Source organism: Mus pahari, chromosome 14 (assembly GCF_900095145.1).
Source record: "Mus pahari chromosome 14, PAHARI_EIJ_v1.1, whole genome shotgun sequence".
Taxonomy (NCBI): Eukaryota; Metazoa; Chordata; class Mammalia; order Rodentia; family Muridae; genus Mus; species Mus pahari.
The window spans coordinates 86370398-86385458 of record NC_034603.1 but is presented as its reverse complement, the minus strand read 5'-3'; the positions used below and the strand labels follow the sequence as shown (position 1 = coordinate 86385458).

At 52.4% G+C, this 15061-nt stretch overlaps 2 protein-coding genes across 3 annotated transcripts in view; one reads left to right on the top strand and one right to left on the bottom strand.

Moving 5' to 3' along the window:
* Ccdc40 (coiled-coil domain containing 40) overlaps window positions 1-9068 on the bottom strand; it is a 36779-nt gene extending 27711 nt beyond the window's left edge. Inside the window, exons 1-7 of the mRNA XM_029546428.1 lie at window positions 9040-9068; window positions 7488-7557; window positions 6519-6737; window positions 5658-6266; window positions 3284-3428; window positions 1670-1827; window positions 58-141 (exon numbers count right to left, since the gene is read on the bottom strand). Coding sequence (XP_029402288.1) covers window positions 58-141; window positions 1670-1827; window positions 3284-3428; window positions 5658-6266; window positions 6519-6737; window positions 7488-7557; window positions 9040-9068 — 1314 coding nt within the window. The remainder of the gene's footprint in view (window positions 1-57; window positions 142-1669; window positions 1828-3283; window positions 3429-5657; window positions 6267-6518; window positions 6738-7487; window positions 7558-9039) is intronic.
* A 698-nt stretch (window positions 9069-9766) lies between these two features.
* Window positions 9767-15061, top strand: part of Tbc1d16 (TBC1 domain family member 16) — an 84285-nt gene continuing 78990 nt past the window's right edge. The window contains exon 1 of one of the 2 annotated variants that reach the window (XM_021212420.2): window positions 9767-9872. The gene's annotated coding sequence lies outside the window, so the exon portion shown is untranslated. The remainder of the gene's footprint in view (window positions 9873-15061) is intronic. The other variant, XM_021212421.2, reaches the window with a different exon arrangement.

The following is a 15061-nucleotide window of genomic DNA, read 5'->3' as shown; positions in this document are numbered from 1 at the left end:
CGAGGGAGGCCCATGGGTGCCCACCGGGCTGGGAGAAAGACAGGAAACCGGACGCACCAGCTCTTGGATGTCCAGCTTCAGTTTGTCCATCTGCCGGTTGAGGTAGCTCTTCAGAGCCTCCTGGAATCTGGTCATCAGGGGCTAAGGCAGCAGAAAACCACAAGCAGTTAGTTCCTTTCATGTCCTAGACGGCCGTGCTCCAGCGTGTCCAGTGCTAGCTCTCTCTCTCTCTCTCTCTCTCTCTCTCTCTCTCTCTGACCTCTGTCTCAGTCTGTCTGTCTGTCTGTTTCTGTGGGAGTGATATGGACAGACACAGATGATTGCCCAACCAAGGCTTCTTTTTTCAATTAATTAATTAATTTACATCCTGATCGCAGCCCCCTCCTCCTCTCCTCATTTCCCTCCTCCCATTGCCCCTCCTCCCATTCCCCCTCACCTTTGAGAAAGGAGATGTCGCCCCACCAACCCACCCCTGTTCCAACCCACCCTGTCACTTCAAGTCACTGCAAGATTAGGTATATCTCCATTGAGGCCAGACAAGACAACCCAGTTAGGGGAGCAAGATGGCAGGCGGGCGGGCGGGCAGGCAACAGAGCCAGGGTAAGCCCTGCTCCAACTGTTGGAGGACCTGCAGGTAACCAAGTGGAAGCCACAAAGCTTGGGCACCTCTCGGCCCACACCAGATACTACAGGGATTTGGTTGAAGGATGGGGCTGCCGAGGGGGTCAGCCTAGATCCTCCAGGGGACGGGAAGGGTGATGATATCACAGCAGCTGTTTCACTGTGTGAAGTGAGGGCCCAGGGGATTTTCCCAGCATTCCCTGGGCTCCTTCTCAGCTCCCTGGAGCACTACAGCTCTCCAAATGTGTCTGTTATAATGGAGTCCGCCTTTCTCCTGGGCTGTGGATCTGGACTGAGGGCCCTCCGTGTAGACGACAGGAGGGAGTGACAGCTCCGTGTGGACGACAGGAGGGAAGCCACTACCCTCTCCCTCCCTCAGGCACCCTGCATAGTGTGGACACATTTTTAGTTGTCAGGACAGAGGTCAGAGATTTGGCTCAATGTGCTATAGGGCCCAGGTCCCTCCCAGGGAACTATCAGTCCTCAAAAAACCAAACCAAAACAACAACAAAAACCCAAAATGAAACAAAGCAAAATGAACAAAAACAGTAGAGTCAAGGGTGTTTTTTTGATTTTGTTTTGTCAACTTGACACAATTGGAGTCATTTGAGAAGAGGGAACCCTAACTGTGAAAAATGCCCCCATTGGACTGGCCTAGAGGCAAGACTGTGGGACATTTTCTTGATTGATGATAGATGTGGGAGGGCCCCGCCCACTGTGGGTGGTGCCAAAGCTAGGCTGGTGGTCCTGGGATATGTAAGAAAGCAAACTGAGCAAGCCACCAGGAAGGAAGCCAGAAGCAGCACTCCTCCACGGCCTCTGCATCAGCTCCTGCCTCCTGGTTCCTACCCTGAACTGTAACTATCAACAGCAATAAACTTTTTATGGTGCTTAAAGGCAGCCAGGAAACAAAGCAGGAGGTGTAGCTGATGAGCAGCTGGCAAGGCAGTTAGCACCGGGAGACTTGGGGGGGGGGGAGGAGGCAGACAGAGCCCACGTTATTTCTCCCCTTGAGGGGTGAGAGCAAAACCCCAGGGCGTTTTCTTACGTGGTCTGGGTCCAGCACCATCAGCTGGGAGCCTTCCTCCTCTGCTTCATTGCTCCCTTCAGACGTTGCTCTATCGACCAGGGACTCAGGGCTGAGGGTCTGGACCTGGTCTAGGAACTGTATCCGGGTTTCTTCAAGGGCTCTGGGAGATGACTGCACTGCAGTGGACAGGGAGAGACGGCAAAAGACACCAAGGCTTGGTCGTCATGTTCTGGGAGCGTGGGCGTCAAGACACACCCCGCTCTCACAGGTCATATTGGAAATGAGCAGGGAGAGAGCCTTCCAGTGGCCGGTTCTTAGGCTTGCCCGTGGTATGAGCCAGCGCTGACTTCAAGACATCTCACAGAACCAGCCGCATCCTAACAATGGATGGGGACTCAGGTGAAGGGTGGAAAGTAAGGGGGGTCCTTACTGTGGGGCTCTTGGGTGCTTTAGAAAATGAAGTTCAGGGGCTGGGAAGAGGCTCAGAGGTTTAAAATGCTTGCTGCTCCGGGTGTCAGGCAGTTTACACTGGTCTCTAACTCCAACTCAGGGGGATCGGATGCCCTCTTCTGGCCTCCTTGAGTACTGCACTCATGAGACCTATCCCGTGTATGTGCTCACAAGTCTGTGAACATGAGGGCTGGTGCTCACAGACACCAGAGGAGTTGGATGCCCCGGGAGCTTGAATCACAGGTGGTTGTAAGCTGCCTGGTGTGGGTGGTGGGAATTGAACTCTGGGTCCTCTGGAAGAGCAGTATGTGCTCTGAGCTGCTGGGTCATCTCTCCAGCCCCATCACCCTGTTTCACACAAGACAATCCATACAGGTGAGCGCCAGGAACAAACTGTGCAGGTAAAGCTATGGGGTGCATGAGCTGTGGTGCATGAGCTGGTCCAGCCAAGCGAATCTTGGAGCTGCCTCCCTGGAGAGGACGCGGAGGGGCCTTTAGGGCCAGTCAGCAGACAGCTGCCTCACTTAGGAAGCTAACCAACGTGCCTGGTGGGCATTCGTCATTCTGTGAGTTCATCTGCACCATCAGGAGCTACAGCCCTGGTGTGTGTGGGACGGACCTCCGGGGACAGTTGTCCAGGGGCTGTGCCCCTCGTGTAGCCATCCCACAGGCAGGATGATGGTGACAGTGGTTGGGCTGTGCAGTGTCTACACTGTCTTACTTCCTCTGTGCCCCTGACTCATCTTGCTCTGAGGCCTAGGTTTGTCTGGGGTTTAGTGGATCAAGGTTCTTCCTGTTTCAGGTTTCACACTGCTGGGACTCTGGTGTGAAGTGTCGTGTCCATTTCTGTGAACCAGAGCCTTGTGTGTGCCAAGCAAGTCCCACCAGTGAGCTGCATCCAGAACCACTGTTCCATCTCTTACGAGGCTAGGTGGACCCTCGTTTTCTTTTTCCACCCCCCCTATCTTTTTATGTATGTGAGTACACTCTTGCTTTCTTCAGACACGCCAGATCCCACAACAGATGGTTGTGAGGCACCACGTGGTTGCTGGGAATTGAACTCAGGACCTTTGGAAGAGCAGTCAGTGCTCTTAACCCCTGAGCCGTCTCTCCAGCCCCCACCCCCCACCCTGTTTTCATGTCACTTTGTGAGTTGAAGCACTCGGGCAGCGGCATCGTTACCTGACTCTTGCTGAGGCGCTTCATCGATTTCCAGGGGAAGATCATCAGTGTCCGAGGGAGTCAGACTTCCCACGATGCTCAGTCTGAATCGATGTCGTGCCCCCATAGGGAAGTCTCTGTGATAGGGACGTGCTGGGGCTCTCTCCTACAGGAAGAATACCAGGAACAAATTAATGATCACGGCTATAGTTTGTATGTGAGTTTGATTGTCCCCTCCTGATCAAGGTTGTGAATGGACCCGTTAGACCCTCCGCTCTGCTGCCCAAATGCCAGAGGCTGGAAAGAGTAGCCTGAACACACTCCTCACAGCGGCTAGACTTCACTTTCTGCGCTTCCCGCAAGGGCCTTGTGGGGGGCTGCTTTCTCTTTTCCCATCTAAACACCTTCTCTTGATATAGGTATCTGGCTTTTTTCCCTACGAGACAAGTCTCTCATGTAGCCCAGGGTGGCCTGGGTCTTTGCAACCCTTATGTCATCACTCAGCGTCCTTAGTGATGACATGACAAGCCCGTGCTTTTACCCCCATCTTTATGGTTGGCATTTGAAGGAATTCCTGCAGTTACTGAGCTGCACCATCAGTACTCAACAGAAGCAGAGTTAGTGAGCTGGCCCAGGAGCTGGCGAGGCCACCCTGTCTACGAAGAGCAAAGTATGAACATCATCTCTGCCCATGGGCCCCATGTCCCATGGTGTAGGGAAGGGGACACAGATAACATAGAAGCTAAAAAAGTTCACCTAAGCGTGAGCATCACCTAAAGGCAGGCTGACAAGATTCTGCCACAAAGGTGTATACAAAGTAGAGAAGGAGGAGGAGGGAGAAGAGGAGGAGGAGGAGCAGCAGGAAGAGGAGGGGGAAAGGAGGAGGAGAGGGAGAGGAGGAGAAGGAGGAGGAGGAGGAGAGGAGGAGGGAGAGGAGGAGGAGGACGAGGAAGAGGAACGAGGAGGAATGGTAGCTGTGGAGAGTTGACTCTGGGAAGGGTGACCTGCCTACAGGTCCTATAGGAAGTCCCAAGGATGCTGAACTGGGCTTTTTGGGGACACAGCTGCCTTTGAATCATCCATGCCCCTATAAGTGACCCCAGTAAGCTCATTGGTTCTTCAAACTGGACTTCTGTGAAATCATTACTTCTGCTATTGGCTCACTGTCGGGGGAGGGGGCAGGAGACATTTTTGGTGTCTCCCCAGGAAAAGGTCACTCGATTCTTTGTATGAAACAAAAAGCATTTGTAGGTGACAAAGCAGATTCAGAACTGACCTCTGGCACTTAAGAAAATAAAATACACTCTCTACTGTGCTTGGGTTTTTCCCCCCCCCCCTGTAAATTTGTGACCTGCTTTAAGTTTTGGCTTCAGGTTAGCAGATTCAAGGTCCTAGGCTCAATCCCACAAACAAACAAACAAACAAACAAACCAAGATCAGAATGTTAGCCGCTAACAATAGATGATACTTTGAACGTAAAATGGTTGGATTTGTTTTGTTTAAGATAAGGTCTCTCAAAGAAGGTCCTGAGTTCAAATCCCAGCCACATGGTGGCTCACAACCATCCGTAACAAGATCTGATGGCTTCTTCTGATGTGTCTGAAAACAGCTACAGTGTACTTACATATAATAAATAAATAAATAAATAAATAAACCTTGGGAGGAATAAAAGAGGCTCAGGCTGGCTTAGAAAGCACAGCCCCCGTGTCTCGGCTTTCTTTCTGGGTGGGTTCAGGGATGACTGGTGGGTGCTACTAGGGCCAGCTAATTTGGATTTTGAGAATTAAGGATTTCAGTCCATCCCCCTTCCTTGCTCATAAAATGAACTCATGCCACGCCCCCACCCCGAGACTTTTGGAATCCACACTGCTTTGGAAGACTGGAGACCTGGGTGCAGTCACTTGCATGAACGGTGACTACAGAACGTCCCCCAGCCTTGCCAGTGGCAACCTGGACCCGAGGTTTAAGCTCTCTCAGCAGTGACCTGCATTTGCTAAGAGATTCCTAACATTGGCTGTCTTGGGAGAAAGCGCCCATCAGACTGGCCTGTGACCAGTGGGACGTTTTGAGTTCATGATCGATGTGGGAGGGCTTAGCACACCATTTACTGAACTAGCCCTGGGCAGGTGGTCTTAGGCTCTCTAAGAAAGAGTAAGCCAAGAGCACACTAGAAGCAGGGCTCCTTCACAACCTCTGCTTCAGTTCTGCCTCCAGGTTCCTGCCTTCCCTTCCCTTCCCAACAGACTATGGTCACGATGTGTAAGCCAAATAATCTCTCCCCCCACCCCCCGTCCAAGTTTCTGGAGATCACGGTGTTTATCACAGCAACTGGATACATCTCCTCTCACGGGGTGAGGAACCTCGCAGGCACAAAGAGGCTGGCACAAACACTCACCGTGCTGCCCTCTTGGGGCTGTGCGGGCTCTGGGGGCTGCGCAGGCTCTGGGGACTCTGAGGGCTCTGGGGGCTCTAAGGGCTCTATGGGCTCGTATATGCCTTGCTGGGATGTGTCGGTTGATGTGGCTGAGGCGTTTGTCTCCTCTCCACCCATCTCCCAGGGACTGACGTCAGAGTAGGAGACCTCGGGAGAGCTGACTATCTCAGAGAGCTCGTCCGACTCGTAGAGGTGGGCTTCTGCTTTCTCTTGGTCAGAAACGTGTAATTCTCCTTCTGGGGCAGCTCTTCCAGTGAATCCAACTTTCGCTTGGGGTCTGACCTTTCTAACGTGTTTAGCCTTTTTTGGCGGAGTGGCAACTTCGATGTGGTCCAAGTCTATTCCTCGGAGGGCCTTCCTAATGGAGTCCACGTCTGTTTCTGAGGTTTCCTCTTCGATGGATTCAACTTTGAGTTCTGTCATGGTCTTTCCAACGGGTTCCACGTCCATCCCTGGGGTAGCCTCTTCGATGGACTCAACTTCTATTTCCTGTATTCTCTCTCCAGTGGGTTCCACATCTGTTCCTGGGGCGGTCTCTCCAGTGGGTTCCATGTCTGTTCCTGGGGAGGTCTCTCCAGTGGGTTCCATGTCTGTTCCTGGGGAGGTCTCTCCAGTGGGTTCCACGTCTGTTCCTGGGGAGGTCTCTCCAGTGGGTTCCATGTCTGTTCCTGGGGAGGTCTCTCCAGTGGGTTCCATGTCTGTTCCTGGGGAGGTCTCTCCAGTGGGTTCCATGTCTGTTTCTGGGGCGGTCTCTCCAGTGGGTTCCATGTCTGTTCCTGGGGAGGTCTCTCCAATGGATTCCACCTCTGTGTCTGGAGCAACCTCTCCAATGAATTCCACTTCTGTTTCTGGGGGAATCTCTCCATTGGACTCCACTTCTCCTTCAGAGGTGGCTTCCCCATCCGTGCTGGTGCCTTTCTCAGCATCCATTCCCCCTTCAGATCCGCCCCCGCCTTCAGTTGTAATGTCCTCTTCGGGACTTCTGGTGGGGTCTCTGCTCTCATCAATTTCTTGGCCATTGTTTTCCAGCTGTGGTGATATCTGCTACAGGGTGGCAAGAAATCCCAGGGAAGAAAATATAATCTTGAGAGATCTTAGGGTGACAAGAACATCTATCTACACCTCCCCACCCCCAAGAGATGATGTTCTGTGTCTGATGATGTTCTGTGTCTTTCTAGAAGCATGTGTTACAAGCATGAACTCTGGAAAACACAAGGCAGTGTGAGGGTTGGACGTGTTATCACCGAAAGCTAACACTTTGGAATGAGCTTGACATGGCCTTTGGTCATCTGAGAAGGGAGTCTCAAGGGAGGGATTTACTAGAGAAGGCTGGCCTGTGTGTGTGTGTATGTGTGTGTGGGGGGGGTTGTCTTGATTATTCATTGGCCTGGCCCACTGCAGGCAACACCATTCCCTACATAAGCAGTCATGGGCTGTATAAAAGAGCTGAACAGAAGCTGCGAATGAGCCGGTGTTCAGTGTTCCTGCGGTACTCCCTTGGCTGTGAGTGTGGGCCTCTGGTTAGAGGTAATACACGCTGACTGGCAATACATCCTGCCTTGACTTCCCTCAGTAATGAACTATGACCTGGAAGTGTAAGCCATATAAATCTTTTCCTCTTCTAAGATGCTTTTGGTTGGACGATTTTATCCATGCCAGGAGAACACAGTGAGAGGAACAAGTCTCTCCGTGCCTGAATTGAGACGGTCCCAGAGCATATGATCATGGCACCACGGTCCCTGGCCCCTGTCTATTTGTCTCCTAGCACACAGGGGTCTGAATGGATGTTACCTCATGGCCTTCAGTGTACTGCCGCTCCGAGTCCTCCTCGGCAGAAGACTGTTCGTTTTCCGGCTGTGACCTGCTTTTAAAGACAGGGAACACTGGTTCACAGCCCTATCATGCAAACTGCATACCAGCCGTTCACTGGTAAGACCCCCACCTCTCCTCCACTCTGCTGCCAGCAGAGGCTCTTCCATCGCTAGGTCATGCGAGTCACGGGCCACAAAAGTGGTACGGGAATGAACGTAAGGCGCAATTATAACATGAAAGGAGCGGCGTGTGAGAACACCCCAGCAAAGTCTGCTTCTGGGGCCAAGCAGAGGAGGTCTCAGGAGAGAGAAGCCAGCATGCCGTCTCTGCTTCTCAACATAGCCAAGGTTTGCATGTAAAATATTTAGGCTTTTCAAAAACTTAGTTAGGAACTGGGGGAGTCTGGACCCCCAGCAGTCACATATGAGCTAGGCACAGTTGCTGGTGCCTGAACTCCAGCACCGTGAGGGTTTGAGGCAGGAGGACTACTGGAGCGTGCTGGCTACTAGTCAAGCTCCAGGTTCAGTGAGAAGTTCTGCTTCAAGGGAATAAGGTAGAGACAGATAAAGCAGGACACCTGAGCCTTCCTCTGGCTTCTGCATGAATGCACACACACACACACACACACACACACAGAGACACCACACTTCTACAAATATGCCACATGCAATATTTAAGACTAAATTTTTAAAAAGCTAAGCTAGCTTTCTGAAGAAACCAAACAAATAGACAACGAGAGCTCGGGCTATCCCCCCTCTGCTCCCCAGCACCACCGGATCAGGCACTTTGTGCACCTGCCTTTGTTCAGCATCTCTGCATTTCAAGTCTTCCCCAAGTTGGAACTCATTCTATACCTGTGGTTTCACAGTTAGCCTTCTCGTGGGATATACTCTGGATGTGTTTCCATGGGCGTCCATAAAGACATAACCTTTAAATATAGGAAACAACCCAGAGACGTCTGAGCAAATAGAACTGTTTAAACTTGCTTTTGTTTTGCACAAAACCTAAAGCAGAGCCGGCAGCAGCATTTTGTTGTTCACTCAGTGATGGGTATCGGTCCTATCCCTCAAGACCATGATGGGGGTGAGGGGAATCCATTCTTGCAGGGGGAGGTATGGGCCTAGTCCAATCCCAACGGAGCGACTGCTCCTCCCTTCTTCCCACTCTTGTAACACTGAACAGTGTCCCATCCATTCAGGTCCTGCTTTGCAGCCTGGTTTACCAAGCATGATGGTTGCCATGGTTACCGCGGGGCGTTGAAGTCTGTAGTCCAGGAGAAGCAGGGGCTAGGAGTAAGGAATGATGGAGGGCGGGGGGGGGGGGCGCTTGAAAAGGACAAAGGACATAAGGTGGAAGAGATAAGGGACATGGGGGAGCGTGGGCTGTGTAGGGTAGGAAAGGCCCAGAAAGTGGAGAAGAGAGTGGGAGGGGGCACAGAAGTGAAGGGGAAGGCGCGCCGGGTGGGGGTACCTGTAAGCAGAAAGCTAGGGAAAACATCTGGTGGGTTTATTATCCCTCCCGTGGGGCTTACCGGTCGGCCTGGTCCTCTGGCTCCGCCATCTCTCGTTGCTAGGCAACGCCATCAACATCCGGCAAAGTCTGGACCGCGTGCTCCCAGACCGCAGGAGGCGGGGTCTGGCTGCGTTCAGCGGTTCTCACAGAAACACTAAGCAAACACATTAAAGGACAAATGTGTGTTTTGCCTGTCCGTCGCCATGTGTCCCAGACTTTCCCGCCTAGACTTAGTTCCCGTAGAGTGACAATAGTGCTAATGCACACCTCCTTCGCCCTTATGATGTTCAGGGACTCCAAGAGTGGCAGGCAGGTTGGGGATGCTGGGTCCGGGAAACGCGCCTAGCTCTGGCTCTTCCACTTCCAGCTTTGGGTTCCTCAAGAATCCTGATCACGGAGTCTTTCAAGGGGTCGTTGGCAGAGGAGAGGGGCCCAGTACCTTTTGGGGGCATCATTCCTTCGTACCCCCAAATTTGTGAAATAGAAATGCAGGAGGTGAGCGCATACATGGGCACAGGGAGGCCCTGCCTCTCGGACCGAGGGCGCAGGGCTCCCATCCAGAGCAGGGTCCCGGGTACCAGGCGCGCGGCGAGATCCTGCAGACAGAGTCAGCAGGAGTCGACGGATGCGCGGGACCTTGTGTTTGGAGTCTAGGCGTGGCGTTCCGGGCTGAGCGGGGCTGGGCCCCGGGGTGGAGCGAGGCGGAGAGGGGGCGGAGCGGAGGCGGAGCGGGGACGGCCTCTCCTTATTCCCTCCCCGCCGCGCCTCGCTAGCGGCGGCGGTGGCAGTGGCGGCGGCGGCGGCGGTGGCTCTCGGAGCCGGCGCGTGTCCAGCCCTCGCGGCGGGACCCGGGTGGGTATCAGGGTTCGTCTGGGATCGCGGGCCGGGGATTTTGGGGTCCACTTGGGACGACGTGGCGGTTCCTGGGTACCCTGGAATCTGCACGCACCGGACGCGGGCCTGCTGCGCGGGGGCCCGGGAGGGGCTCAGGGGACCGGCTCTGGGCTCTGGGCGGGGGCGATGCGGAGGGACCCGGATCTCGCTGGGGACGCCCTGGGGACTCCACCCTTGAGTGAGACTCTCTGCTCTGGGAGTGGGCCCACTCGAGGAGACTCGGTCCCCGCCTGTCTGGAGCTGTGGGCCGGGGCACTTGCGGTCTTTGTCTTGCTGGCTGGTCTGAGCATGCGAAGAACTTGTGGGGTTCCCGCACTGTCAGGCAGAGCCCCCAAGGTGTGCCATGCTCTCCTGGGGCGTGCGCGGTCTTAGCGTTATGGCACTAGGGGGAATGGTCAGGGCTATTTAAGAGCCCCGTGTCAGGGTCCTCGCTTCTTTTTTAGCCTGCGCGTCTCTCTCTCTCTCTCTCTCTCTCTCTCTCTCTCTCTCTCTCTCTCTCTCTCTCTCCCCTCAAAAGAAAGAAAAAAAAATGGGATAGTATAAAAAGAAAAAAGGGCAATTTAAGATTGCTAAAAATAACCCACGGAACCCTGCCAGAACGCGCGGTGAGAAAAGCCTGTTCCTCCGAAGAAGTCGAAGTCGGTGTCACATGTTGGCCACAATCTAGTCCAGGTTCCGTTCAGAAATAGGGGAATAGAAAGGCGTCTCTTGCCTCTGTTAAAGTTTGTTCCATGGCCTCTGTCAACTTCCTTTATCAGGAAAGAGAGGGGAAGTGTCCTGTCACCAGGCATATTGGTCAGAGCATGGGTGCAAAGACCCGGGGACTAGGGGCTCCACTCTAAATCTTAATAACTGATTAAAGAATTTAAAAGAAACTCTATGTATGTAGCTCTCGGTAGAAAGATTGACATTAACCTTGATAGCGAATATTGAACTTAGTGGTGTGGTAACTTTGGGCACAGGGGCTGGCTCAGATTCACCCATTGGGAATTTACCTGAGTTGGTTCTTAGCTGTTTGTTGGCGGAGCAATACTTAGTTTTTTTGTTTTTTTTTTTCTCTGTTTGTTTTGTTTTGTTCCCCCCCTCCCCCATAGTTTTCTGGTGAGTGGAATGTCTTGAGTATAGCTGGGAAGTTCTTCCCTGGAACTGTTGACTCTCCTGGCAATCACGGTGCCTGTCAACAACCTCTGATCACCATGTGTGGGTTTTCGTTGTGCGCCAACAGGCCCATGAAAGAGCTGCAGTTTATAAGTTTTCAAAAACCACAACTTTTATTATAACTATTTGTGTGTGTGTGTGTGTGTGTGTGCCCACGTGTGTCTCGGTGGTGCCTATATGGAGCTCAGAGGACAGCTTGTGGGGGTTAGTTCTGTCTTTCCACCATGTGAGTCTTGAGACGAATCAGACCCAGGCCCTCTGGCTTGGTGGCAGTCACCTTTATCCACAGAACTATTTTACTCACGTTTACCCCAAGATGATGTCACATGATGACGTGTGACCCAGCACAGACTTGGCTGGCCTGCTCTTCACAGGGCTTTGTTAAGGGGGGGGGGGAGCTGGGAGGACCTTGCTCAGCAACCTCCCGCAGGCAGCTAGATCACTCTTTGCTTTGGAGCCTCCCGCTTTGTGAGGATGGCCTTTGAGCTGACAGAACTCCCCACTACTGCCCTGGCCTCTCTGTGCCCTGATTTTGAGTGACAAACTGCAGTGATAAAAATCATCTTCCCTGGGCATGGTAGCTCAGGACTGCAATTCTAGTGCCTGGGAAGATGAGGCAGGGGGATTTCTGTGAGTTTAAGGCCAGCCTGGACTATAGAGTGAGCTTCAGGCCATTCTGGGGTATATAGATTCTTTCTCAAAGAACCAAATCAAACCAACCCCCCCCCCAAAAAAAAAAAAAAAAACCCTGTATGGTCTCCAAAAATAGACATCGTACACCAGTCACTGGCTCTCGTTTGATTCTTTGTTCCTTGGTTCCTCTTCAAAACCTCATCGCCCAAGTGTCTGGCAGGCAGCACTTTTTTTGTTGAGACCCACTCTCTCCTCACTTCTCTCTTCTGCAGCCTAGGCTGGTCTAGAACTCATAGTAATTCCCCTGCCTCTGCATCTTAAGTGCTGGGATTGCAGATGTGTGCTTCCATTGCCCACGAGTGCGTGCGAGTGCGTATGTGTGGGACCACCCGCTGTGGCACAGGAAACCTACAAGTGTTCTCTCCTCCAGCAGCTGACAAGTGCCCCCTCCTCAGTAAGGGTCCCTGCCTCCTCTCCTGCCTCCTCTCCTAGCTGGTGGCTGACTGGTTTGCTCTTGTGCAGGTGTTGACCCAGGTAGCCACAGCTGTGGCTGTGAGTGTCCTGTCCGGATGTCATCAGTTAATGGCGATCCTTCCCATCCCCTGACTCTTATGTCCTTCTTGTCTCCTTCTCTGGGGTGCTCCCCCTCCTCTGAGGTGCTCCCCCTCCTCAGCGGTGCTCCCTGAGCTTGGTGTACAGTGGGGGCTGGTAAGGCTGAGGGCTGAGGGTGCAGTCTCTCTATTGCACTTTGCTGAAGAGACTGCTGCCCACCGGAGCATCTGTGACAGAGGCCGAGAGTGAGCAGCCGGGATCCTGGGTCAGGGCTCTGCCAACCCCATGCAGCTGTTTTCAGTGTTGACTCCTTGTGTGGATGGTTTATTGGGTGGAAAGTTGATCAGTATTTCGACTGATTTACTTTTGCGATGCCAGAGGCTGGACGTGGGCACGATTTCACGCTTGCCAGGCAGGGGCTCTCCCTCTGAGCCCGTGGACTTGTGAAGGCTTTCCTTGGGCTCACTGTGGAACTGCGGCAGGCCTTAAAGTTGCCATCTTCCTGCCTCGGCCCTCTGGGTAGCTGCGATGACAGGAGGCATTGCTACACTCCAGTCTTTGTAACTTGCTGGGGACTGAACTCCCTCAGGCTGTTCTGGGGAGCAGGGGTGGTCAGGTTACCTGGCAACACAGCTCTCTAAGATTCTAGCTTATCCCTCCCTATACCTGAGGTTTTTTTGTTTGTTTGTTTGTTTGTTTTGTTTTTGTTTTTTAAATTCTTTCACAGGCTGGATTCTGCTCTTGTGAGATTGGCTATGTAGATTGATACAAGCTTCAGGTACAGGGGAGGGGAGCTGCTAACCATGAGGGTTTGTAGCAGGAGAGGCTGACTTTATTGATGTCTGTCATATTCTACATCATTTGATTGCAGTTGTGGGGTATTGGTGTAGCTGAGACTTCGAAGCCCGAGCCTGGGCAGAGGACCACCCTTAGTGGACGCACCCAGGACTCTAAAGAGAGAAGACAGAATCTTTCTTTCACTTCAGGCCATCACCCATTCATCTAATGGTTGATCTTTTATAAATATGTTTTGGCTACACAAGAACAATTTGATCAGTTTTAGAGAAAAACCCCAGGGCGGGCAAGGTGTAAAATCTCAGCTGCTGCCCGGAGGAGAATGGAGGAGAGATGGGAAAAGGCCACACCGTTAGAGATCCACAGGGCAGGGAAGAAGGCTTTAGGTAAAAATAAAAACAAAACAACTCACCCCAAACCAAAAACAATAAGGAAACCAGAAAATGTTGATAAACATTCCCAAATTATTAAAGAGAGTGTGATAGAGAGCAATCAAGCTAGGCTTTTCTGACAATCCAGAGAGTGGGCAGACTTATGACAGTCCTGTGACTGCAGCCTGTAACTGCCTAAAACATCTTCTTAGCTTACACTTATTTTCTGTCTATATGTGTATGAATACATACATGCATATGTACATATATACAAAGAGAGTGCATTCATGTGCGTGCATGTGTGAGAGAATGTGAGTGTGAGGTATGTGGGGGTGGGTATGTATGTGTGTGCACTCAGATGTGTGCATATGTTCACATGTGTGCATGTGTGTGCAAGAGAGAGAGAATATGTGGGGGGGGAAGTATGTGAGGGAGGGGCATTACAGGGTGGGTATGTGTGTGTACACAAATGTGTGTATATACTCACATGTGTACCTGTGTGTGTATGTGTGTGTGTGTGTAGGTGTATGTTCTCATGTGCATGCATGAACACGGGAGTCCAGATATCGTTCCTCAGGAGCCATTCATCCCGTGTTTCTCAGAAGCTCTGGGGATTTCCGTGTCTCCGCCTCAGTAGCATTGGATGACAGGTGTGTCCCAGCCTTCACATGGCCTTGGGGATGGAACTCCAGTCCTTAGGCTCCTGGGGCAGACAGGATGCTGACAGACAAGATACTGACTGAGCCATCTCTCCAGCCCCTCACAAGTTCACGTTTTGTAACTCAGTAACTTTCTCTAAGCTGGATCCATCGGGCTACTCTTTGTGATGTCATCAGTATGAGTTTTCTCTTTGAATCTTGTTTTGTGGTTCCTTAGCTTGTTCTTTGCACAAAGAGAGCACCATCTACAAGTACAGTGTAGAAGTCAGAAGGGGCTAGCCTGGTCTTGGTGCTGCCGGGGTACCCTCTGGGTAGCCTGGTTTCAGCTGCTCATGGAGTCCCTGGCTAGCTTGGTTTGCGCTGCTGGTGGACTCCCTGGCTGGCTTTGCAGTTTGCCACCTTGGGCTTAATCCTCCTCTGTCTTAGCACCTGGCACTTCACCAAGTTTCCCTGCCCTTCTTGGCCCAATTTCCCTTGTTCTGTGGGAGAAATAGGATGTTTATATTTGTGGTCCAGGGACATGAAAGCAGACGGCTTCTGGAGGGAGGCCCTGGCTTTGGGGTTTTGCAGGGAGAGGCTGTGTCAGAGTGATTGCTGAACAGTTGGAAGAGGAAGATGGCAGCTTCAGGGCCTCCACACACACGGCCTCCCAGCCCTGCTGTGCTGACTGGCACGCTACGAAGGGCCTTTTCCTTGTGGCAGATGGTCTGGGTTCCAGCGATAAGGTTAACCCCCTCAACCTCAGCTCTTCTGCTGGGTCACAAGTCGGTCATCTTGTCTCTTCACGGGGAGCCCCATGGTATCCTACAGGGGGCCCACGGGCTGGGACTGTATTTCTCTTTTGCTTTGATGCCATACCCAGAGTTAAATGCACCCTGAGGACATGTCATGGCAGCTCCCCAAGGGCTCCATTGAGTGATGGGACCAAAGGCCTCCCCAGAGGGAAAGCTAACAGGAAGGTAAGGGGAGCTGAGGCCTC